At 41.2% G+C, this 11,438-nt stretch overlaps 1 protein-coding gene across 1 annotated transcript in view; it reads left to right on the forward strand.

Annotated features, from left to right (window-relative positions):
* The window catches only part of LOC126458110 (odorant receptor Or2-like), a 142,604-nt gene extending 132,582 nt beyond the window's left edge, over positions 1-10,022 (forward strand). The window contains exons 5-6 of the mRNA XM_050094943.1: positions 4,928-5,083; positions 9,713-10,022. Of these exons, the coding sequence (XP_049950900.1) occupies positions 4,928-5,083; positions 9,713-9,793 (237 nt within the window). The 3' untranslated portion in view covers positions 9,794-10,022. The remainder of the gene's footprint in view (positions 1-4,927; positions 5,084-9,712) is intronic.
* Positions 10,023-11,438: the final 1,416 nt, after the last annotated feature.

The raw sequence follows: 11,438 nt of genomic DNA on the forward strand, positions 1-11,438 counted from the left end.
CGCTATTTCGGTGAAGAAAGTCAGGCTTGAGTCACACTAGCGCACAGTAACCAGTGTCTGTCTCTCTACAGGCAGCGTTGCTGCCTCTGGATCACAAGGTCCTGGGTTCGATTCCCGGCCGGGTTGGGGGTTTCTCTGCCCGGGGACTGGGTGTTTGTGTTGTCCTCATCATTTCATCACCATCATCTTGATCATTTGTGACAGTGACTAGATTGGATTGTGAAAAAATGGACCGTGTAAAAATTGGGACTTTGTACGGGTGCTGATGACCGAGCAGCTGAGCGCCCCACAAACCGAACACCATCATCATCATCATCTCTGTACAGGTACATTTTTAAAGTGCTCGACAAAGACGCAGGTGTAGCACTGAGCCTGTTGTAGAACTGAGGCCTCTTAGACATAACCTGTGCCCTTTTATTGACTCATGTGTTAATGCCGCAACGCCGCCTTGGTTCAAATGGCTCTGAGCACTATGGGACTTAACATCTGTGGTCATCAGTCCCCTAGAACTTAGAACTACATAATCCTAACTAACCCAAGGACATCACAAACATCCATGCCCGAGGCAGGATTCGAACCTGCGACCGTAGCAGTCGCGCGGTTCCGGACTGAGCGCCTAGAACCGCTAGACCACTGCGGCCGGCGCAACGCCCCCTCCCCCCTTTATATAGCCCCACCCTCCCCCGTGATCACGCCACAGGAGGGCTGGAAAAGAAGATCACATTCAGATTTCGTCGAATGCTAATCCGTAGTAGTTTCACCCTGAATAGCACAACAAAAAATTGCGGTCGCACTACACTCCAAAGCGTGTGATCATGTTCAGTGGGGTTTCAGGCCCACGATTTCCTTGCACAAGGGTTGGATCGACCGAATAGAGGGGGGCGGGGGGTGTCAGTATCTTCAAAGATTGTGAAGAACGTCGTCCTGTTCCTCACGGCACTGCGAATTGTTTTCGACTGCGAAATCTGTGGGTATCGAGGCCCCAAGGGAAGGTGTGGCTTCATTGACGCCTTTTCGTGTCAGTACCGGGCGGCAGTGTATCTTAAATATTTTCCTCGGCCACCCATAAGAAAGCTGCGTGATTTCAACGACGAGCGTCGCGCTTCTGACCCCCATCGCGGTGACGTCAAAAGAAAACGTGAAATGCGAGTAAGAGGGTGTGTGACGACCCTCCCATCGTGTGACACGTCCACGGTAGCATTGAGCAGTATAGTGACGAAATTTGGTGTCAATGTGACACCATTAACCCAGCTTACACCTGACATGAGCTTCCGAGCTCCTGCCATTTCTTTCGTATCTGTCGATACCTTGCTGTCTGAAGCGTCGTCGAGCCAGAGGGTGACGTCACAGGGTTCCACGCTTTTACACCATTGCAGAGGAAGATTGTAGGCACCTTTGAGCCAAAACTAAAACTCTTACATCACAACTCCAGGTAATTACGGGGTTTCGAAAAAGCGAACCTTTAATTGTGTTGCGCCGTGTAGTTGCACGTGATCATCACACTTTAGGTCTCTACGGACGCTTAATTGCTCAAAATTAATGAAAATGTGAATTAAATGCATTTAAATTTATTTTCCTTACGTTTAATCAAGTATTATGCGACATTTTATGTAGCTTACGTATTTTTATACTCCAATATCAGATGTTTTCCCTCATGTTACCATAGGTAACATTACAATTTTGCTTTACTTTGTAGAAAAATGTCAAAACTGTTTATAATCATTCCTTAAGCTATGTACCGTTTCTGTTGCTAGCATTTTATCCGACAGGTTATTTAAAAATTTTAGAGTTTCACGTGTGTCCGTAAATAATTTTGCAAACCTGAAATATCCCGAACTCTAACAAGGTTCATGCGAACCACATAACAAATATCAGTTATTGACTTGCGTTTATAAAATTTGTTCCTGCACAAATAGCAATAGTATTGGCTTCCCGGATAAGTCTCAGCTTTGCCGATCTATTTGAGCGCGCACGGCAACCAGCAAAACCTGCACAGTTACACTTGTATTCTGTTAGCCAACTATAGCCCACCATTTGCTACCAGGAACGTAACAGGGAAAGAATACTATACGAAGTCAGTTACTTTGACGTAGCGATCTAGCGACCTACACGGTGGGCACCTTAATCTTTTGTTTCCTGAACTATAAAAAACACATACTTTTCCAGTTTTTCCATGGTAACATCTGTGAATAGTAACAATACAATAGTGAATTTTTTTCAGAGCTCTAATTTTTTATTTTTACCATTTTAAGAAGGTGGTACTTTTGAATATTGGTCTGGCCGTCCGATAGCTTGTCGACCAACACTTCTCAGCACAGGACTAAATAACGAATTCAAATGTGTTAGAATGCACTAAGGCTATAAGTAAGTGACCATTAGCAGATACTAGAGTCCAGCAAAAATATTTTTACTTACATCCCACCGAAGAAATACTCCGCAAAATAAACATTTTGAGCCTCGTACGGATTGAACCTTTCTTTTGCTACCTACATCAGATCTTCCTCTGTTTACTACAAAAGTGACAAAATTAACACATTTATTTCCTAATTTTGCATCCTCTGGGAATAATTTCTTCCTTGATTTCTGTCACAACATGGCTTGTAGCTTTGGGATTGATATGCTCTGCACTAATCCGTCACATCAGTCCCTGAGCAACCTTTCTCCTGAACTCCAGAAGTGGAATCTTTCTGCATAGCACACAGTACAGTTTATAAGCAATTACAAATATTTTCTGGGTCTTCTTCCCGGCATTTAACCAGAAGTAAGTCTTCAACATAGTTCACAAAGCCCATATTATAACTTTAGTCCTTTACTAAAGAAGAACATTGAATGTTGATTTTAATACCAGCCTACTGCTTTCTAGAGACAATTATTACTTTCATGGTAACTGGAAGCGAGGCACACAATTTGGTTGTCTTTTAACAAAGTATCTCAATTCTAGAGGATGGCATCCTATAACGAAAGCAACCTCTTTTCATTACCTTGGAAGGTAAATATCTGATGGGAAACTTTTCCTGTATATCTTTATTACTCTACAAACGAAATTCTCTCTACTTCTGCGCTCCACGGAGGACAAAATAAGGAAAAAAGTTATCAAAGCTAAGCCTCCTGTTTTTGCTCAAAACGTCTTTCATAAACCCAAAATTTTCTGATTGCCTCTCCAAAGCTTCATTTCTTCCTTGATAAAAATCAAGGAAGTTGCCTTTCAGGTCTTCAGTATGTCGCTGTTTGTAAGCACAATGTACAGGCTTCACTGCGCTACATTGTTTCACCAATTTCTTACGTTGAAGAAAATAGTTCAGTTATCTACTTTTCCTTCACTTTCTGTAAATTTTAGTCTCATATCTTTCTAATTTTGAGACGGTTTTCATGTAAGCAGCGTTATCTCTGTAGTTGCAAATAAACTTATTTCGAGTTCAACTGGTGCAAATTCTATGAAAATTCTTTCAAAAATCGCATTAAAATCTGAAGTTTTTACAAAAATCTCATCAATACATAAACGGGTAGAATTATTGGCTTGATTTGGATCAGTATCATTGTCTTCATCTTCCTTACTTCCGTAACGTCATTATAATCTGGCAAACCTCTTAGAGGAGCTGCAACAATTCTGCCATGTGTTAGTAAGGCCAATACCCAAAAAGTGGTACTTCTGTGTGAAACAACATTTCAAATATTGAGAACCGTGCTAACACTAAAAGGAGTTTGACCCTTGTGCAAACAGATCGAAAAAGTTAGTTAAATGTAGCATAAAAAATCAAAGAAAGCGACAAACCACGCATGTGTGGCAAGGAAATTCACGGCCAGACGATACTCTAAAGTATCACATGGTTTTCGGCTTATTTCGTAAATAAAGACTACAGATTTAACAAAAGAACTGCTAACTTTCATCACATCTTTGCTAGTAAACACAAAAACTGCTAAAAATCGTAGGACAGTAAATAAAACAAATACGATCTTTCCCAAGCAAACCTTCAGGTGCCACCAAAGATTATAGAAACATACTCTTTGACTAACAAACGAGATGCAGAAGCCAGTGAAGTGTTTACAACTCAAAATGAACATGTACTTAAAGGTACCATAATCCCAGGCTGTGGGAAACATGTGTCCAGTCAGAATAAACAATGATTGCAAGAGGTGGTACTTAGAGGCACCAGCAGGCAATAAAGTGTAAGTAGGCTGTTTAGGGTGTTATGTTGGTGACGCCACGTAGCTCCCTGTATGAAAACCACTGACTGCGCTGTGTGCAATCTGTGGCTGGTTGGCATTGTTGGAATATTCGCTATTGTAGTGTTGGGCAGTTGGATGTGAGCAGCGCGTAGCGTTGCGCAGTTGGAGGTGAGCCGCCAGCAGTGGTGGATGTGGAGAGAGAGAGATGCCAGAGTTTTGAGAACAGACGATCTGGACGTGTGTACGTCAGAAAAAGGAAATTTGTAAAGATGGATGTCATGAATTGATATATATATATGATGACTTTTGAACATTATTAAGGTAAATACATTGTTTATTCTCTATCAAAATCTTTCATTTGCTAACTATGCCTATCAGTAGTCAGTGCTTCAGTAGTTTCTTTTATTTAGCTGGCATTATTGGCGCTCGCTGTATTGCAGTAGTTCGAGTTACGAAGATTTTTGTGAGGTAAGTGATTCATGAGAGGTATAGTCTATTGTTAGTCAGGATCATTCTTTTTTAGGGATTATTGAAAGTCAGATTGCGTTGCGCTAAAAATATTGCGTGTCAGTTTAGTGATGATCAGAATAAGTAAAGAGAAAACCGTCTGAGTACGTTGAGTTTTGCTCAGCTGTTTGAAAATCTAATAACGTAAGAATTTTTCCAGCACTGTCATTCTTTACATTCAAAGGGGAAGTTTCAAAAGGGTTAAATCTGAAACCGTGCTGTCAGCCACTGAAGTTGTAACTTTTGCCTACAGAGCGAGTACGTGTCATTCGCGGTGTACAGCTGCCGGTGGCCAGGAGCCGACCGGCGGGTAACCAACCTGCTGCGCATCGTCATGAGCAGGGCTCAGAAGGCGTCGTTCCTCACCGCCGGCAAGGTCCACCCCATCAACAGGGACACCTTCCTCTCGGTAAGTGGCCGCCACGTCAGGTGTACCCGTCAACTCTGTAAGAACTAGAGGTCTAGTACATCAAGAGCAGCACATTCCTCTAAATTACTACCCACCATTTGAGAACCACCCCATCACCAGGGTGCCTTCCTCACATTACGTATCTCATAACACAACATCTCTCCAACAACAGTAACTCGTTCCTCTCGCTGTCGAACACCAACTTCTATCTATGCCACCGACAGGACCATTTGTCTATTGGTGAATGCTCGACGTAGAAGAATACCCTCTTCTCTATAGTTGGCACCATAGAGGACTTTTCTACTTGGACATCTTTATTTTCCTAGATCTCACTTCTGGGGCTTCTCACTTTCTGTTGTTGGTCATCACTGAAGCCGAGACATCTCCCTCAAAGTAAATGGCTGCTAATAAATATTTACTCTCCTAATAGAGATTTGATCTAATTGGTAAATACCTACCATTAACAACCAACTTACGAATGTTATCCTCCCGTTAAAAGGAATCCAAGACCTCGCTACCAGATCTACGTAGAACAGCTTCTTGTTGAAGAGGCACAAAATCAGGTCAATTTTGTAAATAGAGATATTTCCTGGACTATAGAGGGCATCATGCAAGCTCTCCATCACCAACAGAAATTCTTCTTTTGAGCTGGGCGTTAAAGTCACACAACCAGAAGTCTTAGACAGCACTTTTCCTAACCCATCAGTTTATATAGTCGAATCACCTGTCACACACATTTTACAGTCACATTTCTTACTGTAGCAGAAGGGTCCTTGCACAGGCTGACATCGTAACGTCCCTCATCAGGAAGATAAGTTCGGCCGTGTCAAATGGGCTCAATAAGAATTAACCAAAAGGATTTCAAATGTCTGTATGTTTGACTACTTAAGAGAACACTTTTCATGGGAATATTCAAGATTTTTTAATGTAGTTTCCCAGTCGGACTGTACCATAGTTCCCGGCTGTTTCCTCTCGTACAAAAATAGAAAAACATAAAATCTGAACTTCACACAAACACTTCCTTAGTCTAATACAAAACATATAAAGTTGACTTGCAGGCATCTGGTCCTGCACTGGTAGGTACATCCGTGTTGTGAGGGTATGGTGCAAGAGAACTCACTGCCGTCTCCTTAATGTCACTCCCAAGGTAATTCCTCACAGAATGTCATCTGCTGGCTGTGTCTATCTACGGTAATGCGTTCACTATGCTGTTCATAGTAGCTCACCCACATTCCTGTTTTCTTATTCATTATTAAATCTATTCCTGCATTACCGCTATTTGATTTTGTATTTATAATCCTGTATTCACCTGACCTGAAGTCCTGTCCCTCCTCTCACCGACCTTCATTGATTCCCATTACAGCCGACATCAGCCTATCCATTTCCCTTTTTAAATTTTCTAACCTACCTGAGTGATCAAAGGATCAAACATTCCGTGCTCACATCCATAGAACACCAGTTTTGTTTCTCCTGATGATGACATTTTCCTGAGTCGATCCCACCAAGAGATCATCAAGTGTTACATACTTCCAAAGCAGCAGAATTTGTACATTTTGTCAGCTATTCCAATATTGAAGTTAAGCTTGTTACTAGTTTCATTCCTGGTGGTCTCTAATACTTTCATTTCCCTTTTTTTTATTTCTCAGTCTGTATTCTGCACCCAGTAGACTATTCCTTCCGTTCGAGAGATGCTTTAATTTTTCCTCACTTTCACAGAGGATGATAAGATCCTCAATGATTGCTACAGTTGATATCCTTTCACTCAGAATTTTCATCGCATTTCCAACTTTTTTTGTTTCCTGTGGCATTTCATGTACAGGTTTAACAGTAGATGCAAGCCTACCCTCCTACATTGTGCCCTTTGTAGTTTGAACGCTTACTCTTGTTCTTCCATTACTATTATCCCCTCGTGGTTTCCTTGTGATCCATGCACATCGTGTGTATTATTAGGTCTGTATAAATATTGAGCCCTTCTGCCTCTATAGCCATCCATAATTGCAAAAGTGTTGCCAGTGCAGGACATTGCGCATGAACTGACCTCTCGATTATGTCCCACAAACGTTCAATGGGTTTTGTGTTGGGTGATCTGGGTGGCCAAATCATTCTCAAAATGTCCAGAATGTTCTTCAAACCAGTCGCGAACAATTGTGGCCTGGCGACATGGTTCATTGTCATCCATAAAAAATCTGTTGCAAACGGCTGCAAAAGATCTTCAAGTAGCCGAACATAACCATTTCCAGCCAGTGACTGATTCGGTTGGATGAGAGGACACAGTCCGTACCATGTAAACATAGCACACACCATTATGGAGCCACTACCAGCTTGCATAGTGCCTTGTTGACAACTTGGGTCCATGACTTTGTAGGGTCTGTGTCAAACTTGAACCCTACCATCAGCTCTTACCAACTGAAATCAGGAGTCGTCTGACCAGGTGAGGGTTTTTCTGTCGTCTAGGGTCCAACTGATATTGTCTCTCACCCAGGAGAGATGCTACAGGCAATGTTGTGCTGTTAGCAAAGACACTCACGTCTGTAGTCTGCTGCCGTAGGCCGTTAACGCCCAATTTTGCCTCACTGTCCTAACAGATATGTTCATCATACGTCCCACATTGTATTCTGCACTTATTTCACGCAGTGTTGCTTGTCTTTGAGCACTGACAACTCTACGTAAATGCTGCTGGTCTCAGTCATTAAATGAACGCCTCCGGCCACAACGTTGTCCTTGGTGAAAGGTTACACATGAAATTTGTGTTCCTGGCACACTCTTTACACAATTGATCTCAGAATTTTGAATTTCCTAAAAAGCTACGAGGGCTGTCCAGAAAGTAAGTTACGATCGGTCGCGAAACGGAAACGACTATGAAAATCCGATAAAGCTTTGCAAAGATGTGTTGGGCAGTGTCTCTAGTATGACTCTGGGTAGAATTATGTCGCTCTTTTCATTCCTGAGCTCTTAGTGAGCGCGTAAAGATGTTATAGGAAATAGTGTCTTCCGCCAAGTACGAGGGCCTGGTGAGAATTTTCCCCTGAAGCTATGCAACCAACATTACATAACTGTCGTGCGGTTTTTTCTTCAAGACAATTCTCAGCCTCATTCTGCAGGGGCAATGAAGATGTTCCTGCATCGTTTCAATTGGAAATGTTTGGTTACCCACAATACAGCCCGTAATTGTCTCCCACTGAGTTTAATCTCTGCTCAAACGAAGCGCTGGCTATGAAGACAACATTTTGGCACAGACAACGAGCTTTAGGCCAGCGTAGAGAATTGGCGGAAAGCACTGGCGGCTGCCTTCTATGATGAGGGTATTGGAAAGTTGGTACAACGCTACGACGAATGTCTGAGTCAGAACGGCGACTACGTAGAGAAGTAGCTGAAAGGTGTAGCTAACTGTTACAAATGAAACATTTCTGATTTTCACTGTGATTTTCATTTCGCGATCAATCGTAACTTACTTTCTAGACAGCCCTCGTATATTGCCTAAAATGCTAAAACTGTTACCTCACAAAAGCCAAAATAGCCTCCATAGTCAGGAAGAAATCCTGAAGTGCTATAAAAATACTTTTATTCACAAGCACATACAAAGTGCACAAGCCTGTACACTATCAGCGCTTGCCTGTCTTGAGGACGCGTCCGCTCCCAGCGGTTGCTCGCGCTGAGGCCCTGGATAAAGGGACCCGATGCAGCAGCCACGTGCACCAGACACGGTTACACCACTTCTTAAGCAGATTAGACTGGATAGGAGGACTAGTCCGGTTTGCAAGATGCCTCTAGGAGTGACCGAAGCGAGTGAAAGTTCTCAACAGGTTTTGGCTGTAGACGTAAGCTTAAACCAAAATAACAAAATAATAAAGCAAATTAAACCGCGCACACTCACGTAGCAAAAACACGATTGTTTCCACAAAAATAAAGCTATATTGCCTAAAATGCCAAAACTGTCACCTCACTACAACCCAAAAGGACCTCCTTACTCACGAAATGAGCTTAACGGGCTGATGTGGGAATCCTGAAATGCTATTCTTGGCAGGGTCCCAAGGAAGTCAGTTTGCTACTGAATGCTCCATCCTATCATGAAGTATCAATTGTGTACCTTCATGATGTGGCTTACTGCAATGAGTGCTTGTGCGGTGTGCAGTTGTGTTTGTGATGCTATAGTAGAAATCAGGTGTCGGGAAGTGGCCTACTCCTCTCGAAGGGCATCAACTGAACTGAAGGAGACAGTTTCAAATTTCTATGGCAGTCACTGAACCCCTCCAACAGATGATTGCAATCGATATCTGTTTTACTGTCTCATAGAGGCCACTTCTCGTCTCTGTCAGGTATATGCTGCAGCTAATTGCTGAAATACACCTTATTGTCTGTGTAGTTGTTGCAATAATGTCGTTCTTTTTTTTAATCGATGTATGTTCCCACTTAAGTGATTTTATTAGGCACTGTTGTATGCTTCCCCGCTCCCCACACCCTGTCTGTAAAATAGCTAGTAATTAGGTTATATGTTTAGAACATCACACAGTGAAATTCCAGAGTTAGTCCTTTGCAGTTCTTTGTTAGCTCTGACTTAATTTCAATAAGGCAACAAATCAGAATTTTCTTACGTTAATTAATAAAGATACGTTTCTTTTTTTGTTGTAGCTATTAAATGCGTCGTACTCGTTCTACACGCTGTTGCGCCAAATGAAAAATCTTGAAGAGGGGAACGAAGCTACTCCGTAACAATAACATACGTCGATGTCCCACACAGCACGCAAGATATCGAACAAGAGAAGATCCAGCCAGACTTTTCATCGAACATCCACTGTCAACTCATTAATTCTAAATTACAGCTGAAATGACTGATACTTTACTTATCACGCACATTAATTAAACTGCAACTTTTCTTTATGTGTCAGCAAAACGTTACGAAATTCGGTTCAGATTTAATAATAAAACCACACAAGTCTGACATCCAACAATGTTTTGATCACAGATAATATATTTGTGCTTGATACTGTAAACCACACTGTCACAAATGTACTGACACGCATATGAGAAGCTGAATACCAAAAAATTGCTTAATTCTAAAACATATTGTATAATTTAGAATCACGGTACGGATAACAGGGAGCACGTCAAACAAATAACCACGCGAGAACACCAGCATCTAGGTAAGCTGACCCATTTAATTATATATTCACTACCAATTTTCGTAGTATAAAGAAGTAATGAATATGAATGTCAGTCTAAATAAAGAATGAAACAAGTATTCAAAGATGTTATCACAGCGATGATTAAATGCCTTGTAAGTGTCCTGGTATACGAGGTCTGCTAATATGAGTGGATAGAGTAAGCTCTGATTTATTGAAGTTGAGCTTTGTTATTTGAGTGTTTGTGACCCATTGATCAATATTATAATACAGTCTGAATAAATAGTAAGAAAAGAATCAATCATAGTGGAACATACCTACAATAAACTCACAACTTCATACTGGCAGGAATAGCTTATATGACTGAATATCACACAGTAAGAATATCATTCGGAAAATCCTATCAGAATTACAAAGTACGGCTGTCGTCGGCTTGTAACCAAATACAATGCAATGGGGTGATGCCCCGTGAATGAATAACCCTACTTTAATCTGAAAATGGTCTATCACTGAAAATGTCTATCCAAAGCAATTAAATAATGATGTAGTTAATACAAAGTCTGCAAGTAATATTGCAAAAGGTGAAGGCATCGCTACCCTTTCCTGTGAAGCAATCTCTTGGTTACATAAGTACGCACTGCAAAAATCTGCCACAGCAATCTGCATTCTGGAACAGCGTCTGAGCTTACCTTTCACAACCTGAAAATTAGTCATGCAATAGAACTGCATATTCGTTAGTAATAACCATAGAAAGCTGCATATGATTGACCTATTTCATTCCCTGTGTCATGGATAACTGAATAGACAAAGTGAAGTTAGCAACAAGTATGCTCATTAGTGCACCGCACAAAACGTGCATCAAAGGTAAGTACGAAAATTTTATAAATGACTGGGGGGGGGGGGGGGGGGGGCAGAAGTAAAGGGCAATAACAATGAACAGCTATTCTACATTAACTTCAAATTGACCAACTAAGAACATAAATTGTGTGAACATAATTTGAACTGACATTTTATTGTCCACTTTGATTACATTACTTTTCGAAATTAATTGCTAAACACTAGTACAATCAAGACAGACAAAAAAAATCAGTTTTACCGACTAATTGCGGATTTTTGCAAAGACATTACGTCAATTTTCGGAAATTTTGTGCTATGTCAGGCATTGGAGACGTATCAATGATTTTTTAAAAAAATTAATGCAATCTTGACAGACAATAAAAAGTCTGTTTTTATAA

Source organism: Schistocerca serialis, chromosome 1, assembly GCF_023864345.2.
Source record: "Schistocerca serialis cubense isolate TAMUIC-IGC-003099 chromosome 1, iqSchSeri2.2, whole genome shotgun sequence".
NCBI lineage: Eukaryota > Metazoa > Arthropoda > Insecta > Orthoptera > Acrididae > Schistocerca > Schistocerca serialis.